The following is a 16,099-nucleotide window of genomic DNA, read 5'->3' on the forward strand; positions in this document are numbered from 1 at the left end:
ACCCGTCTAACAGGGAGATCCCACAATCTCTGTCCCGGCTAGCCTACTCCTAGGTCCTCCACTACAGGGCTAGGGGAGGCTAGCTGACCCAGCTCTGGTTAAGCTGGGATTACGGCACCCTGAGTCCCCAGACCGGCTCTTACAAGAACATCGGCTCTGGGCTCTCGGGGCCACGCCACTGGCTTGCCCTGGTCGGTCCTGAGAAGGACAGCGATCCAGGGGAGTCCCAGGGCCTATCTAGCCGGTCTTCTTGCTTCGCTGGTTTAAGCTGAACACTGAACCCCGAGCCCTCCGGCTCACCGCCTTGTATAGCAACTCCCCCCCGAGGGGTGGGGCCGTGGGGTATCCCAGCGCCGTGTTAGCCCCCCAGGCTCAACGGTGCGGACGTGGATGTAAGCATCTCTTCGCGTACGGACATAACCACGCCCGGTGTGTTTGTTTGCCCTCCCGTAACACCTCTGCATAACCAACAACTTGGAGACTCAAACCAGCGCTTGAAGCACTGTGTGCAATTGTGTCAACGCGTTTTCCCTGACAGCTCTGACTGACTACCGTATTGATAGTTTAAAAACTAATTAACATTTTTTTTTTTACCAGGTAAGGCCCCATTGAGCTATGTAGCTCTTTTTCATAAGCGACCTGGTCACAAATGATAGCCCAATAAGGCGGCTTATCGCGTGGACATTTATAGCAGCCAAATACTCTAAATGATTTTTTTTATGTGGAGGGCAAAACCGTAGGACGTGGAGAAAAATCCACGCGACCACGGGGAGAACACGCAAACTCCAAATATACAGGCGTCAGGGCGGGGATCGAACCCACTACCTTCTACGTAGCAGGCGAGGTAATGAACGTCTCACCGCCGCGTTGGGGAGCGTTGCGTAATCCGTTGCCTGAGCATGATTTGTCCACACTTTTTCGCAATGAGGGCTGCTCGTGTAAATATACAATATTGGGTTTAAAAATCAACGACATACAAATGAACAGGTCCCTCCAAAAAACACATAATGCTCCTGTTCACGAGAAGAATTTGCAATTGACCCTTTCTATTATTTCTCAACTCTATTTAGGGTTCATACTCTCAGGTTTTTTCGGTAAAGTCACGTAGGTAAAAATAAAAGTAAATAATAAAAATTATAGAAATAATAATAGAAATAAAATTATAAATCACGACGTTTCGGAGGCAACACAAGTCTCCGTCATCAGGTGGGACCGTCACAGCTACATTTACTGTATCAATTTTTAGCTGTGACGGTCCCACCTGATGATGGAGACTTTTATTATTTTATTTCTATTACTATTTCTATTATTTATTTTTTACCTACGTGACTTTACCGAAAAAAGCTGAGAGTATGAATCCTTGCAGTCATGAAAGCTTCAAATCTAGAATCCATTTAGGGTGCCGCGAATCAGAACAATGCTGGGTTGGAACCCCGGGCCTCGTGTCTCTCCTTAGCCTCGTGTCTCGCCTTAGCCTCGTGTCTCGCCTTAGCCTCGCACGCACTCTCCATGTGGCTCCCGTTCTGCCGTGACAGCGGCCCAAGCTGGCAGGAGGAAAGGAGGAGGAGGCCTCGACACCGCTGGACGCACAACGGGACTTCGTTTTCTGCACGTTGCTGATGGTCGCTAAGAAAGAGAGAAATGGGGCAGAGTTCATCCAATCGCAGACGGCTGTAATCAGGGCGCCCACATGTGACCGATTCCATCCGATCGCATGACAGTTAAAATCAGGGTCTCACATATGACAGAGTCTATTCAGTACTACATGCTGTGTTTTATTTTTCTCCACTTTAAGCGCTGTCCTCTGCATCAAGGTGTGCAGTGTGAGTGTATGTTCTTTTGACCAGCTCAAGTTTGACAACAGAGGTCTGATTCTGAATCAGTCGGGTGGCATTATCTTTTCATTGCCTGCGTAACGCTTTGTGGACTATACCTGGTCTGTCGCTCCACACGAAACTTCAGGTCTTCTTGGCCAACTCATGCCCTACCATCTCTATGGTTGCTCAACATGAAACCCTCTAATGGAACAGCTGCACTGGTTAGAAACATTCAGGCGAGCCTGCCTACGATCCATCCCGGGTGTAACTAGGCTGCATTGTGTGAGAAGCTCGCAAATCTTTTAAAGATCTCAGAGATTCTCAATGAGCTCCTCCGGCAGGCATGGTTGCTTTGGCTGGGTCATGTAGCCTGCATACTCAGCCACCGCATGCCCAAACAGCTTTTGTTTGGCTGTCTAAACGGGCACGGTACGGGCTGCAGAAGAGATGGACTGAGGCGGTACAGGAGGATGTGGAGCTGAGTGGACTTGCCGATGACCGGTACCAGCAGTGTCAAAGTCGGCCTCTATGGAGTAGGCTCGTGAAGAATGCTACTGGGCATTTGGAGGCAGTCGCTCTCCAACAACAACAGAGGGCAGAGGAGCGACGCTCACAACAACGAGCGGAGCAGACAGAGCTGGTGCATCTGCCAGTCGTTTCACTCAGCCAACCCATGCCACCTGGGTCTGTCCCGGAGTGCGCCTTGCCTGGCACAAGCACTGTGTGGTGGCGTCACCGCCACTTGGTGAAGAATGACTGCTGGTATTGTTGTTGTGTGCGTGTTGTTTGCTGTTTGTGTAACTCCGTGTCCTGTGGTGGCGGCTGCGGCAGCAGCAACCCCTCCCCGCCGCTAGACACTCGGTAAGATGAATGCTTGACCTGACGTGACACTGCACACGACTGCGAGTGAGTGGGAGCGCGTGTGTGTACATGTGTGTGTACATGTGGGGAGTGGTAGCGGTTAACGCGCTGCGCTGCGAACCCACGGAGCCGGGTTCGATTCCCGCTCACGGCCACCAACACCAGTGACGATTATCTGAACCGGTCCTGGGCCTCTCCCAACGATGTGTAAACATCGCCGCTGGGGAGACAAAGGCGGCCGGGTCCGTGGTGCTGGCCACCCGCCCCCCTCGTGTGCCGTGCCGGTCTTCAGAGGTGCTCGCTTACCAGCACTTGCCCCGATAGTCTGTTAAAGGCTACACGGGGGATCTTTGCGTGTGCCGTCACCGCGACCATCTCCGGCTCCCCCAGCCTGTGCTGAAAAAAACTAAACAACGGGAGTGAGAGGAGGGTGGATGGACGGACGGGAGGGAGGGAGGGAGAGAGACAGAGATCCTGTCAAGCTGCCCCAAGGTTCCTGTCAAACCGGTCTCTCACACCCCCCCCCAACCAACCCCCCCAAGTCACGGGTTTTGTTCAGGTGCTGTGAGCCAGCCGCAGATTTGCCTTCTAGGGACGAGATCAGGCGCAGCCTGTTCGTCTCGCTCGCTACCCGCGTGTGTGTGTCTTTGCCTGCATGCGTGCGTGCGCCTGTGCCAGGCTGTTGCGTGGCAGATGCACAGGTGTTGGTTGCATCTGCCAGTCATCTCAGTCAACCAATGGATGGCACCTTGGTCTGTCCCATGACCTCCTTGTCAGCGAGCCTCCGACACTTCACGTGGCCTCAGCGTGCCCCTCACCTGAAACAAGCGCCGTGGTGACGTCGCTGCCACTTAGAAGCGAATGGCGTTGAGTGCGTGGAGCGGTGGCGCAGTGGTTAGTGCAGTGCGCTACGAACCCGGTCACCCCGGTGAAATTCACGCTCGCGGACAACATCGTTGCCGAATATATGAACCGGTCGTGGGGCCTCCTCTAGGTCGACTCAGTCTTCAATGAGTACCGAGTGCAGTGTATAAACATCAGCATTGGGGAAACAAAGGTGGACGGATATTATGCAAACCACACCACCTCCTCGTGTGCCGTGCCGGCCTTCAAAGGTGCTTGCTAACAGCACTTGCCCGAACAGTCTGTTAAGGCTATACGGGGATCTTTGTCTGTATATGGGTGTGGTGAGCGCGAGTGTAGTGGTTAGCATGCCGTGCTACGAACCCGGCGACCCGAGTTCGATTCCCGCTCACCTGTTTTGGGCCTCCCCTAGGTCAACTCAGCCCCAAATTGGTACCTGATCCAGTGTGTAAACATCGCCACTAGGGAGACAAAGGTGGCCGAGCGTGTTACTGGTCACCCACCCCCTCGTATGCCGTGCCGGCCTTCAGCACTTGCCCCAACAGTCTGTTAAAGGTCACACGGGGGATTTTGCCTTTGTGTATGTTTAATAATAATGCAATTCGTACCACGCATCATATTTCAGAGACATTAATCACTCACTCAGAGATATGGAGCCAAGTTCGGTGTCGCTTGAAAGCCAGGCAAGAGAGGTGGGGACCTTGAAGAAAGAGGTGGGAGGGCTTTCAGAATGAAGTGAGGCCTTTAATAAAGAAGTGGAGCCTTTAATAAAGAGGTGGGGCTTTCAATAAAGAGGTGGAGCCTTTAAGTGTCTCTTAAAAGTCCGTGTAGGTTGAAGGCTGCTCCTACTGCTGCTGCTGTGAATGTGCAGCAGTGGGATGATGACGATGGCTGAGCTCCAGACGAAGGGGGCTACCACGGAGACGCGACGGCCGTCAGTGGCCGTGGTCCCGGTCCTTGGTGTGTAGAGGAGGAGGTTGTGAGTCGTGCTGCTGTAGAGGAGGAGGAGGTTGTGAGTCGTGTTGCTGTAGAGGAGGAGGAGGTTGTGAGTCGTGCTGCTGCTGTAAAGGAGGAAAGGGGGGAGGATGAGGGGAGTGCTCCCGTGAGCTGCAGTGCAGGGCGACGGGAGAGCGAGGAGAGGTGTGGATGACGCCCGAGAGTAGAGGCGCCGTGGTGGCGCGGGCAGGAGGTTGTGCAGCTGACCCCGCTGCCGATGGCGGAGGAGCCAGCGGGAGGAGGAGAGGCAATCTGGGCGAGGACTACGTGGGGGGAGGTTGCATGGTATTTCAGCGCGTGTGTCAGTGTGTGTGTGCGCGTGTGTTGGGAGCGGTAGCGTAGCGGTTCGCGCGCTGCGATACGAACCTGGCAACCCGGGTTCGATTCCCGCTCACGGCCGACACCGTGAGCGGGTCGACTCAGCCTCAAATGAGTACCTAATGCGGTGTGTAAAATCGGCGCCACTGGGGAGACAAAGGCGGCCGGGCGTGGTGCTAGCCACCCACCCCCTCGTGTGCCGTTCTGGCCTTCATAGGTGCTCGCTAAAAGCCCCTACAGTCTGTTAAGGCTATATGGGGTATCTTTATTTATTATCTTTGTGTGCGCATGTCTGTGTGTGCGTGGGTGTACACGTGTGTGTGTGTGTGCGCGCGTGTGTATGTGTGTGTGTGTGTGCACGCGTGTGTACGTGTGTGTGCGCGTGTGTACGTGTGCGCGTGTGTGTGCGCGTGTGTACGTGTGTGTGTACGTGTATGTGTACGTGTGTGTGTGTACATACGTGTGTGTGCGCGTGTGTACGTGTGTGTGTGCGCGTGTGTTCGTGTGTGTGTGCGCGTGTGTACATGTGTGTGTGCGTGTGTGTGTGTTTACGTGTGTATGTGTGTGTGTGCGTGTGTGTATATACGTGTGTGTGTGCGTGTGTGTGTGCGTGTGTGTATATACGTGTGTGTGTGCGTGTGTGTGTGCGCGCGTGTGTACGTGTGTGCGTGTGCATGTGTGTGCGTGTGCACGTGTGTGTACGCGTGTGTGTGTGTGCACGTGTGTGTGTACGTGTGTGTATACGTGTGTGTGTTTGTATATACGTGTGTGTACGTGTGTGGGTGTGCGCACGTGCAGCAGGCCAACGGGCTGAAGCGGCGCCGCGTCAGCCCCGTCGAGAGCCCCGGCTCCGCAGCAGCAGCGGTGGCGGCGGCGGAGGCGGCGGTGCGGCGCAGCGCTCGGCACCGCCGCGTGCGCGGGGAGAAGGGCCTCGTGGTGTCGGCACGGCAGACGCTCCGCGAGCTCAAGATACAGGTCCACCGCCGCACGACACACGCCCACGCCGACGACGCGTGGATACACGTTCTAGCCGGTTCCGGACCTCCTCCGGACTGACTCGGCCTTAACTGAGACAAAGGCGGCCGGCCGTGGTGCCCGCCGCCCATCCCCTCGTGGGCCGTGCTCGCGAACAACGCTTGCCCCAGCGGTCTGTTAAAGGCCGCACGGGGGATCTTTGTGTCTGCGTGTACAGATCATGCACGCGTTCTCAGTGGCTCCGTTTGACCAGAACCTGTCGGTGGACGGCCGGATCCTGTCGGACGACTCCGCCTCCCTTGGCCACTTGGGCGTCCTCCCCAACTCCGTCATCCTGCTCCAGGTCTCCACCGCTCGCCCCATCGCCGTGACGACCCCTCCCCCCGGTCGCCGTGGCGACCGCTCGCTCGCCCAGTCACCGTGACGACCGCTCGCCTAGTCGCCCTCACGGCCGTTTGCCCAGTCGCCGTGACATCTGCTGGCCCTGTTGCCATGACAGCTGCTCACCCAGTCTCCATGGTGACCACTCGCCCTGTTGCCATGGCAATGTCCTAGATGTGATGCGCGCCGTGACAAATACGCGGCTAATCACCACGACAACTGTTCATGCAGTTCCCGTGGTGATAACAACTGTCCTGGTCACCGTGACGAACGTTTGCTCAGTCACTGCGGCAACATCTTGCCAGGTCGCCGTGGCGATGGCTAGCGTGTGCGCTTTATTCTTTCACCATGGCGATGACGACTACGATATGTCGATGAGATGGTGGTGATGATGATGACGATCGTGGTGATGACGATGGATGGTGACCCAAGTGAGCGTGGTGATAATGATTACGATGATGATTCATAATTAAGGTTTGTGTGGGGTTAGGTCTTGTCGTAAACCCTCTACCACCCGACACGGCCAATGGGTAATAGTGGTCTTGTGACTGGAATCCACTCATCGTTACACCATTTGTGTACGTACGTATGTTGAACTTCTCTCGCACCGCACGTAGCCAAGCGACTGCCGATGGCTTCACGGCATCTGCTTAAGGACCCGAATCAGGAAGCGTTTTCACTCGAGATCCGAGCTCCCGTTCATAACAAAGCCGATGATTCAGAATGCGAATTTTGGAATCGTCGTTTATCCTGGAAGATTCCGATGGGCTGTGAAGTTCCTTTTCACGGATGTCCAGCAGTAGGGGCACGGGGGGTGTGGGGGTCATCGTGTTGCATCAACAACCAACAATACAAACTTTAGACGATGTGAGTGCAAGATAGAGGCAAGGTAAGCAAGCCTCTGAAAATAAATAAAAATAATAATAAAGCATGGATGTACAAATTGCACAAGCATGAACATCCCTGCCGATTTGTCAACACCAAAAGTGAGTTTGGGGCAAGGTAGCAAAGCAACAACAACAGTCCCAGACCACAACAAGACAACCACAACAACAACAGTCCCAGACCACACCAAGACAACCACAACAACAACAGTCCCAGACCACACCAAGACAACCACAACAACAACAGTCCCAGACCACACCAAGACAACAACAACAACAGTCCCAGACCACACCAAGACAACCACAACAACAACAGTCCCAGACCACACCAAGACAACAACAACAACAGTCCCAGACCACACCAAGACAACAACAACAGTCCCAGACCACACCAAGACAACAACAACAACAGCAGTCCCAGACCACACCAAGACAACAACAACAACAACAGTCCCAGAACCACACCAAGACAACAACAATAACAATAGTCCCAGACCACACCAAGACAACAACAACAGTCCCAGGCCTCACCAAGACAACAACAACAGTCCCAGACCACACCAAGACAACAACAACAACAGTCCCAGACCACACCAAGACAACAACAACAACAGTCCCAGACCACACCAAGACAACAACAACAGTCCCAGACCACACCAAGACAACAACAACAACAGCAGTCCCAGACCACACCAAGACAACAACAACAACAACAGTCCCAGAACCACACCAAGACAACAACAACAACAATAGTCCCAGACCACACCAAGACAACAACAACAGTCCCAGGCCTCACCAAGACAACAACAACAGTCCCAGACCACACCAAGACAACAACAACAACAGTCCCAGACCACACCAAGACAACAACAACAGTCCCAGACCACACCAAGACAACAACAACAACAACAGTCCCAGAACCACACCAAGACAACAACAACAACAATAGTCCCAGACCACACCAAGACAACAACAACAGTCCCAGGCCTCACCAAGACAACAACAACAGTCCCAGACCACACCAAGACAACAACAACAACAGTCCCAGACCACACCAAGACAACAACAACAGTCCCAGACCACAGCAAGACAACAACAACAGTCCCAGACCACACTGAGACAAGAATTCCGGATGACATCTCCAGCGAAACGTCATCACCTTTTGAAACGTCGTGAGATCGCTCTCCAACAACAACAACAACAACAAACAACAACAAACAACGCCACCGTTGTACGTTTGTCCACGTCTAGATTCACGCGATGCACTTTCATTCGTTGGCTGTGCCGGGTGGAGGAGGGGTCTCCGACACATTGGTCACTCACACGACGACCTGACCTTTTAAAAAATACAACAATTAACGATGGCGAAGATGGTGATGAAGGTGATGAAGGTGATGAAGGTGATGATGATGATGACGTTTCTGCCCGCAGGCCGACGAGCCGATTGCAGACTACTCGAGCATCGATGACATCACGCAGGGTGAGAGATGGCTTGTCGCCTGTGTTGCGCCGCGTGCTGTGTGACCGACTGTTACGTATGACGCTGTCTGTGTGTGTGTATGACAATGTGTGATTGTGTCTGCATGACGCTCTCGGTGTGTGCGTGTGTGTATGACGCTAAGTGTATGATGCTATGTGCGTGTGTGACGCTGTCTGTGTGTGTTTGACGCTGTGTGTGCGTGTATGACTGTGTGTGTGTGTATGACGCTGTGTTTATGTATGACACTGTGTTTGTGTCTGCATGACGCTCTTGGTATGTGCGTGTGTGTATGATGCTAAGTGTATGATGCTGTGTGTGTATGTGTGACGCTGTGTATGTATGGAGAGTGGCAGTGTAGCGGTTAGCGCTATGAACCTGGCTACCTGAGTTCGATTCCCGCTCACGGCCAACACCAGTGACGATTATCTGAACCAGTCCTGGGCCTCCGCTAGGTCAACTCAGCCTCAAATGAGTACCTGGTGCGGTGTGTAGTAAACATCGCCACTGGGGAGACAAAGGCGGCCGGCCGGGTGTGGCGATGGCCACCCACCCCCTCGTGTGCCGTGCCGGCCTTCACAGAGGTGCTCGCTAACGGCACTTGGCCAAACAGTCTGTTAAAGGCTACACGGGTGATCTTTGTCTTTGTGTGTGTGTTGCAGTGTGCTTGCCGGAAGAAGGCTTTAAAGGTAAGTCCTCCGCCACTTTGCTCACAAAGTTTCTGTGTTCGCTTCGGAAACTCCTCCCTCCTGTTTCGTCTGTCCCGGTCTGTCTGTCGTCTGTAACTTTCTCTCTGTCTGTCTCATTCTGTGTCTGTCTCTATCACTCTGTCTCGCCCGGTATGTCTATATCTCTCTGTCTGTCTCATTCTGTATCTGTCTCTATCACTCTCTGTCTCGCCCGGTATGTCTATATCTCTCTGTCTGTCTCATTCTGTGTCTGTCTCTATCACTCTCTGTCTCGCCCGGTATGTCTATATCTCTCTGTCTGTCTCATTCTGTATCTGTCTCTATCACTCTCTGTCTCGCCCGGTATGTCTATATCTCTCTGTCTGTCTCATTCTGTGTCTGTCTCTATCACTCTCTGTCTCGCCCGGTATGTCTATATCTCTCTGTCTGTCTCATTCTGTATCTGTCTCTATCACTCTGTCTCGCCCGGTATGTCTATATCTCTCTGTCTGTCTCATTCTATATCTGTCTCTATCACTCTGTCTCGCCCGGTATGTCTATATCTCTCTGTCTGTCTCATTCTGTATCTGTCTCTATCACTCTCTGTCTCGCCCGGTATGTCTATATCTCTCTGTCTGTCTCATTCTGTATCTGTCTCTATCACTCTCTGTCTCGCCCGGTATGTCTATATCTCTCTGTCTGTCTCATTCTGTATCTGTCTCTATCACTCTGTCTCGCCCGGTATGTCTATATCTCTCTGTCTGTCTCATTCTATATCTGTCTCTATCACTCTGTCTCGCCCGGTATGTCTATATCTCTCTGTCTGTCTCATTCTGTATCTGTCTCTATCACTCTGTCTCGCCCGGTATGTCTATATCTCTCTGTCTGTCTCATTCTATATCTGTCTCTATCACTCTGTCTCGCCCGGTATGTCTATATCTCTCTGTCTGTCTCATTCTGTATCTGTCTCTATCACTCTCTGTCTCGCCCGGTATGTCTATATCTCTCTGTCTGTCTCATTCTGTATCTGTCTCTATCACTCTCTGTCTCGCCCGGTATGTCTATATCTCTCTGTCTGTCTCATTCTGTATCTGTCTCTATCACTCTGTCTCGCCCGGTATGTCTATATCTCTCTGTCTGTCTCATTCTATATCTGTCTCTATCACTCTGTCTCGCCCGGTATGTCTATATCTCTCTGTCTGTCTCATTCTGTATCTGTCTTTATCACTCTGTCTCGCCCGGTATGTCTATATCTCTCTGTCTGTCTCATTCTATATCTGTCTCTATCACTCTGTCTCGCCCGGTATGTCTATATCTCTCTGTCTGTCTCATTCTGTATCTGTCTCTATCACTTTGTCTCGCCCGGTATGTCTATATCTCTCTGTCTCATTCTGTATCTGTCTCTATCACTCTCTGTCTCACCCGGTATGTCTATGTAGTATTGTACAGACGGACTCTTCAACGTCTTTTGTAGCACACACTTTTATTCGTCTTATTGACACAGTCCCTATGCACTGAGCGGTATACGGTCCCCTCACCCGTTACACTCAGAACGTACAAGCCCCCGTACCCTACAGGCTACTTAATATCCCGCTCTTTCAGTGTCCTCTGACTGGACCTAGGGAGATGTCTCCCCGACCACTGGTTACTCTGAACCCTAGCCCTTATAAGGGCTGGAGGGCTTGGTCCAGGGTCCTAGGCTTCTTCCGCCGTCTTGGGTCTTCGTGTAGTCGAACTCCCCGAGAGCTCTGAGCGCTCTGGCTTTATACTTGTTCGTGGCCGGGTTGTCCAATCCCCGGCCACCTTGTGGAACCCTGTGATTGGTCGTTCCCAATCTGCTTTTCGATCCCAATTCACCCTATCTGACCCTGACCGTTTGGTCGCGCGGGAAAACCTTGTTTACGGTCAGCTCTCACAGCTTGTGAGACCCTGACCGTTAGTTTGAGCGGGAAAACCTTGTTAACGATTTGCTCTCCCAGTTTGTGAACATCGAGTGGGTAACTCTACTACATCTATATCACTCTGTCTGTCTCATTCTGTATCTGTCTCTATCACTCTCTGTCTCGCCCGGTATGTCTATATTTCTCTGTCTGTCTCATTCTGTATCTGTCTCTATCACTCTCTGTCTCGCCCGGTATGTCTATATTTCTCTGTCTGTCTCGTGCATTCTGCCTATATCACTCTGTCCGTCTTATTCATTCTGTCGCGTGGAACCACGCGCGTGCGTGCGTCTGCATGCGTGCACTTCCATACAACAACTCATTCACTGCCACAACCTGCTTTTATTTTTACATTATCAACAGCTCGAAATAGTATTACAAAAAAATTCTCTCTCACTGCATAGATTTGTCTATGGGTATTAATCTGCTCCCATTGCAATGAGATGCATGCACGTCATCTAAAAACTAAAACAATTCTGACTTTATCGGTGCCCGAAGCTCCCACAATGCCATGCGGGGGGAGCGCTGCGCGTGTCACGGTTTGGCGCCAGCTCACGTAGAGTGGTGGCGGTCGTGTCGCTCGCGGTTTTCCGCGGCGAGTGACGGCGTCGTTAAACACAGCGGGCGCTGCCTCTCTGCCTCTCTAAGCGCGCTTCTGCGATTGGCCGGTGAACGGTGGTGGGGGGGGACACACTACCCGCGACCCGTTTCGCAACGGGGAAGGGGTGAATGTGGTGACGCTTTGGGTGGGCAGATTTGTGCCGGAAAGGCGAATGAGCCTCCTGGTGCGGTGCATGAACGTGAGCACTTGGGAGGTAAAGGCCCTCTGACAGCACTTGCCCCTACTGTCTGTGTAGGCTGCGTGGGGGGTCTTTGTCTTTGGTTCGTGGCTTTGGTGGCTGTTGGCCATGAGGATCTATTCTCTCTGTTTGTCTACTTTAGTGATGGATTGTCTGTGTGTGCGTGTGTGATGTGTTATCTGTGTGTGTGAGTGTGTAAATGAATGATGTATTGTCTGTGTGCGTGACTATGTAAGTGAGCAATGTTGAACACGTAGCAGACTTTTGCGACCAATATTCGTAATAAGGTTCTTGGGTGAGATCGCGTAAGTATAAATGTGTTGTAACCCTCCACCACCCGACACAACCAACTAGCAAGGGATTTGTACTTAAGCCCACGGTGTGTTGGAGAGTAAATTCACGACATTTACAATTTGAGTAGTACGACGTTTTTCTGATAATTAAATCCAGCATCATCGGGCGATTATGAGTGAGCAATGTGTTCTCTGTGTGAGTGAGTTTATGAGAGATGTATTCTCTGTATGTGTGTGTGAGTGTGTGTGTGATGTATTCTCTGTATGTGTGTGAGTGTGTCTTTGATGTATTCTCTGCATGTGTGTGAGTGTGTGTGTGATGTATTCTCTGTATGTGTGTGAGTGTGTGTGTGATGTATTCTCTGTATGTGTGTGAGTGTGTGTGTGATGTATTCTCTGTATGTGTGTGAGTGTGTGATGTATTCTCTGTATGTGCCTGAGGACGACCGCTTGTGTTGCGATTGAAACGTCGTGATTTATTTTATTTTATACCTACGTGACTTTACCGAAAGAACCAACGAGTATGTAGTGTATGTATGTGTTTGTGTGAGTGATGTATGAGTGATGCATTATGTGTTGAGTGGGGAGTGGTGGTGTAGCAGTGAGCGCGCTGAACTACAAATCCGGCGTCCCAAGTTGAATTCCCGCTCGCGGCCAACGCCATTGACAAATATCTGAACCGGTCGTGGGCATCCCCTAGGTCGACTTAGCCTCAAATGAGTACCTGGTACGGTGTGTAAACATCGCCACTCGGGATACGTAAGGCGGTCGGGCGTGGTGCTGTACCGTGCCGGCCTTCAGAGGTGCTCACTAACAGCACTTGCCCCAACAGTCTGTTCAGGCGATACGGGGGATCTTTGTGTTTACATGAGTGAGTGATCTATTCTCTGTACGTGTGTGTGAGTGAGCAATTTATTCTCTCTTGCGTGTCAGTGAGTGACCCATGTGTAATCCCTCTCTCTCTATACACGTGAGTGAGTGATGTATTCTCTGTGAGTGAGCGGGCGACGTGTCCCCCCCCATCTGCCCGCCCCAGGCACAGGATTGCTGGGTCACTAGAGGCGTCAACGGGGGCTGGCGCTCCCCCATCGCCCGCCCCGTGCCGGGACCCTCGTCCCACGGTGTCGCCGCCGTCACCGCTCCTTCACCGGCGGCGGCGCTGACAGTGCCGTGACGGCTCGCTCACCGTGACAGTTATCTTCCCGTGTGACGACGGTTGTGACGACGGTTGTGACGACGGTTGTGACGACGGTTGTGACGACGGTTGTGACGACGGCTGCTTTGTTTGTTTCATCGTGACGATTTTTCGCCGATACGGTTGTGTCCGCCCCGCCGGCGGCGGTGCTGGTGGCCGGTGGTAGCGGTTGTCGCGGTGACGGTTCTATGAATGTGTCACCCTTGGGTTGTACTTGGCAGTGTTGTGGGAGGTGGTGAGTGAGTGAGTGTGCAGGTGAGGGATTGAGTGACTGAGTGGGAGGGGGAGTGAGTGTCTGGGTGAGTGTGTGTCTATGTCTTTGTGTCTGTACGTGAGCTTGTGAGTGTAGAGTGCAGCGCGACGAACCCGGCGACCTGAGTTCAATTATCGCTCACGGCCAACACCAGTGACCATTATCTGAACCGGTCCTGGGCCTCCTGTAGGTCGACTCAGCCTAAAATGAGCACCCTGTGCGGTGTGTAAACATCGCCACTCGGGAGGCAAAGGCGTGGTGTTGGCCACCCACCCCCTCGTGTGCTGTTTTGGCCATCATATGTGCTCACTAACAGCCACAACAGTCTGTTCAGGGCCATCCATTTAGTACGTACGTATGGAGGGGGGGGAGGGTTAATCCAAATGCGTTCGCTTGCGTATGGGGCCACAGTTCAGTGTCTTCAGCTGTCAGACGACAAGTACTGCCGGGAGAAGTGGGACTGTGGGAGAGGTGTCACTTGTGTGTCACCGTGCCCCTGACTGCAGCTAGCACGCAGCTCGGCAAAATAAGTTGCCAAGGTAGGCCACTTAATTATTTAATGCAGCCGACGGTGGACTATCTGTTTTCTTAAACACGTGAATATTATTAATCATTGTTCGTTTCTGCGTGGATGAAATATCGGCCGTTCTATAGGATTGGGGGGGGGGGGGTGCGTCAAGCGTACGTACACAGGTAGGGGCGGGGGTGTAAAAAGTCCGCGTGCGTACAGGGAAGGGGGGGGGTCAAGGTTTGACAGATTTTTGCGTATATACTCAATGGATGGCCCCTAAGGCTATTTTATGGGGGATCTTTATTTTTGGTCTTTGTGAGTGTTGTGTGTCTGGCTAACAGCACTTGCCCGAATGGCCTGTGAAGGCTATATGGGGGATGTTTTGTTGTGTCTCTGTGTGCCTTTGTATTTTTGTTTTGTATGTGTGAGTGTGTCTGTTTTTGGCTGTGTGTTCCGATGTGTTGTGTGTGTTTGCTCGTGTCCGTGTGTTTGCTCGTGTCCGTGTGCCTGAGAATGCGAAAGTGTGTCTGTGTAGCAGTCTGTTGAGACTATGCGGGGGATCTTTGTCTTTTGTTTTGAGTGTATGGATGTAAAGTGTGTCAGTGTCTTTGTATGTGTGAGTGCACGTGAGTGTGTGAGTGTGTGAGAGTGTGTAAGTGTGAATATGGAAGTGTATGAGTGTGAGTACATGCCTGCGAGTGTGTGTGAGTGTTAGTGTAGCGGTTAGCGCGCTGCCCTAAGAAACCCGTTGACCCGAGTTCAATTCCTGCACATGGTCCACACCAGTGACAATTATCTGAACTGGTCCTGGGCCTCCCATAGGTCGACTCAGCCTCAAATAAGTACCTGGTGGGATGTGTATACATCGCCACTGGGGAGACAAAGGCGGCCGGGCGTGGTGCTGGCTACCCACCCCCTCGTGTGCCGTTCCAGCCTTAATAAGTGCTCGCTAACAGCACTTGCCCCAACAGTCTGTTAAGGCTATACGGGGAATCTGTCTATGTATGAGTGTGAGTGGACGAGTGTGGGTATATCAGAGTGAGTGTACGGTATACGTACGCGAGTGTATGCGAGTGAGTAAGCGAGTGTGTTGTGTGCGTTTTACTAAACAGTTGCGATGCTAGTGGCAGTGCGTATTGCACCACGCGATTGCAGTCCCTTGTTCATCGTTGCAGTTGTCACGGTTACGGTACAGCCCCCCCGCCCCCACCCCCCCCGTTTTCATTGGGACACCCCGTTCGACCTGTATTTAACCGATTCACCATTGAGCGTTTAACTTACAGCGCCGTTCTCGTTTTTGAGTTGGTGCAGAGGCAGTGGTGTGAGCTGGCAGGTTGATTAAAAGGGTCAGAGGTCAAGGTCTAAGGTGGGTGGGGGTGGGGGGGGCATGTTTACCCTCCCCCACATAGGGCATCCTTATCGGGCAAGGTTGAGGAATAAACCACGGCTGAAAGGCACTCGCTGGGTCCCGTGTGGTTGCTTGTGCCGTGTCCGTGTGTGCCGTCCGTGTAAAGCTCCAGAATTTCCGGGAGGCTCAACCAGAGGACACGCGGTGAGCTTGGGAGCGCCTCCCTCCGTCAACGCCACCCACTTTATAACTAGTCACGCCTTCTCAACCACTAGCACCGCCCACACAGCCAGCGGATTGGCTCTGACAGCCCCGCCCGCTACTCAGGTAAGCCCCGCCCACTACTCGGGTAAGCCCCGCCCACTACTCGGGTAAGCCCCGCCCCCTGCTCAGGTAAGCCCTGCCCACTACTCGGGCAAGCGCCGCCCACTTCTCGGGTAAGCCCCGTACATCACCCGGGTCACCGTGAGTTGAGCACGAGGCCGGATCCGTTTTAAATTGGCGACAAAAACCCGGAT

The 16,099-nt window shown here is 52.6% G+C and overlaps 1 protein-coding gene across 6 annotated transcripts in view; it reads left to right on the top strand.

Annotated features, from left to right (window-relative positions):
• USP48 (ubiquitin specific peptidase 48) overlaps positions 1-15,690 on the top strand; it is a 39,737-nt gene extending 24,047 nt beyond the window's left edge. Inside the window, exons 23-28 of one of the 6 annotated variants that reach the window (XM_078611505.1) lie at positions 2,649-2,678; positions 5,655-5,831; positions 6,049-6,174; positions 8,528-8,576; positions 9,236-9,262; positions 13,311-15,690. In XM_078611505.1, coding sequence (XP_078467631.1) covers positions 2,649-2,678; positions 5,655-5,831; positions 6,049-6,174; positions 8,528-8,576; positions 9,236-9,262; positions 13,311-13,333 — 432 coding nt within the window. In that variant the 3' untranslated portion in view covers positions 13,334-15,690. Of the gene's footprint in view, positions 1-727; positions 845-1,535; positions 1,880-2,648; positions 2,679-5,654; positions 5,832-6,048; positions 6,175-8,527; positions 8,577-9,235; positions 9,263-13,310 lie in introns of those variants that run through there. The other 5 variants (XM_078611506.1, XM_078611507.1, XM_078611508.1 and 2 more) reach the window with 5 other exon arrangements.
• The last annotated feature ends 409 nt before the right edge of the window (positions 15,691-16,099 follow it).

This window comes from Lampetra planeri, chromosome 36 (genome assembly GCF_965212315.1).
Source record: "Lampetra planeri chromosome 36, kcLamPlan1.2.h2, whole genome shotgun sequence".
Classification (NCBI taxonomy): Eukaryota; Metazoa; Chordata; class Hyperoartia; order Petromyzontiformes; family Petromyzontidae; genus Lampetra; species Lampetra planeri.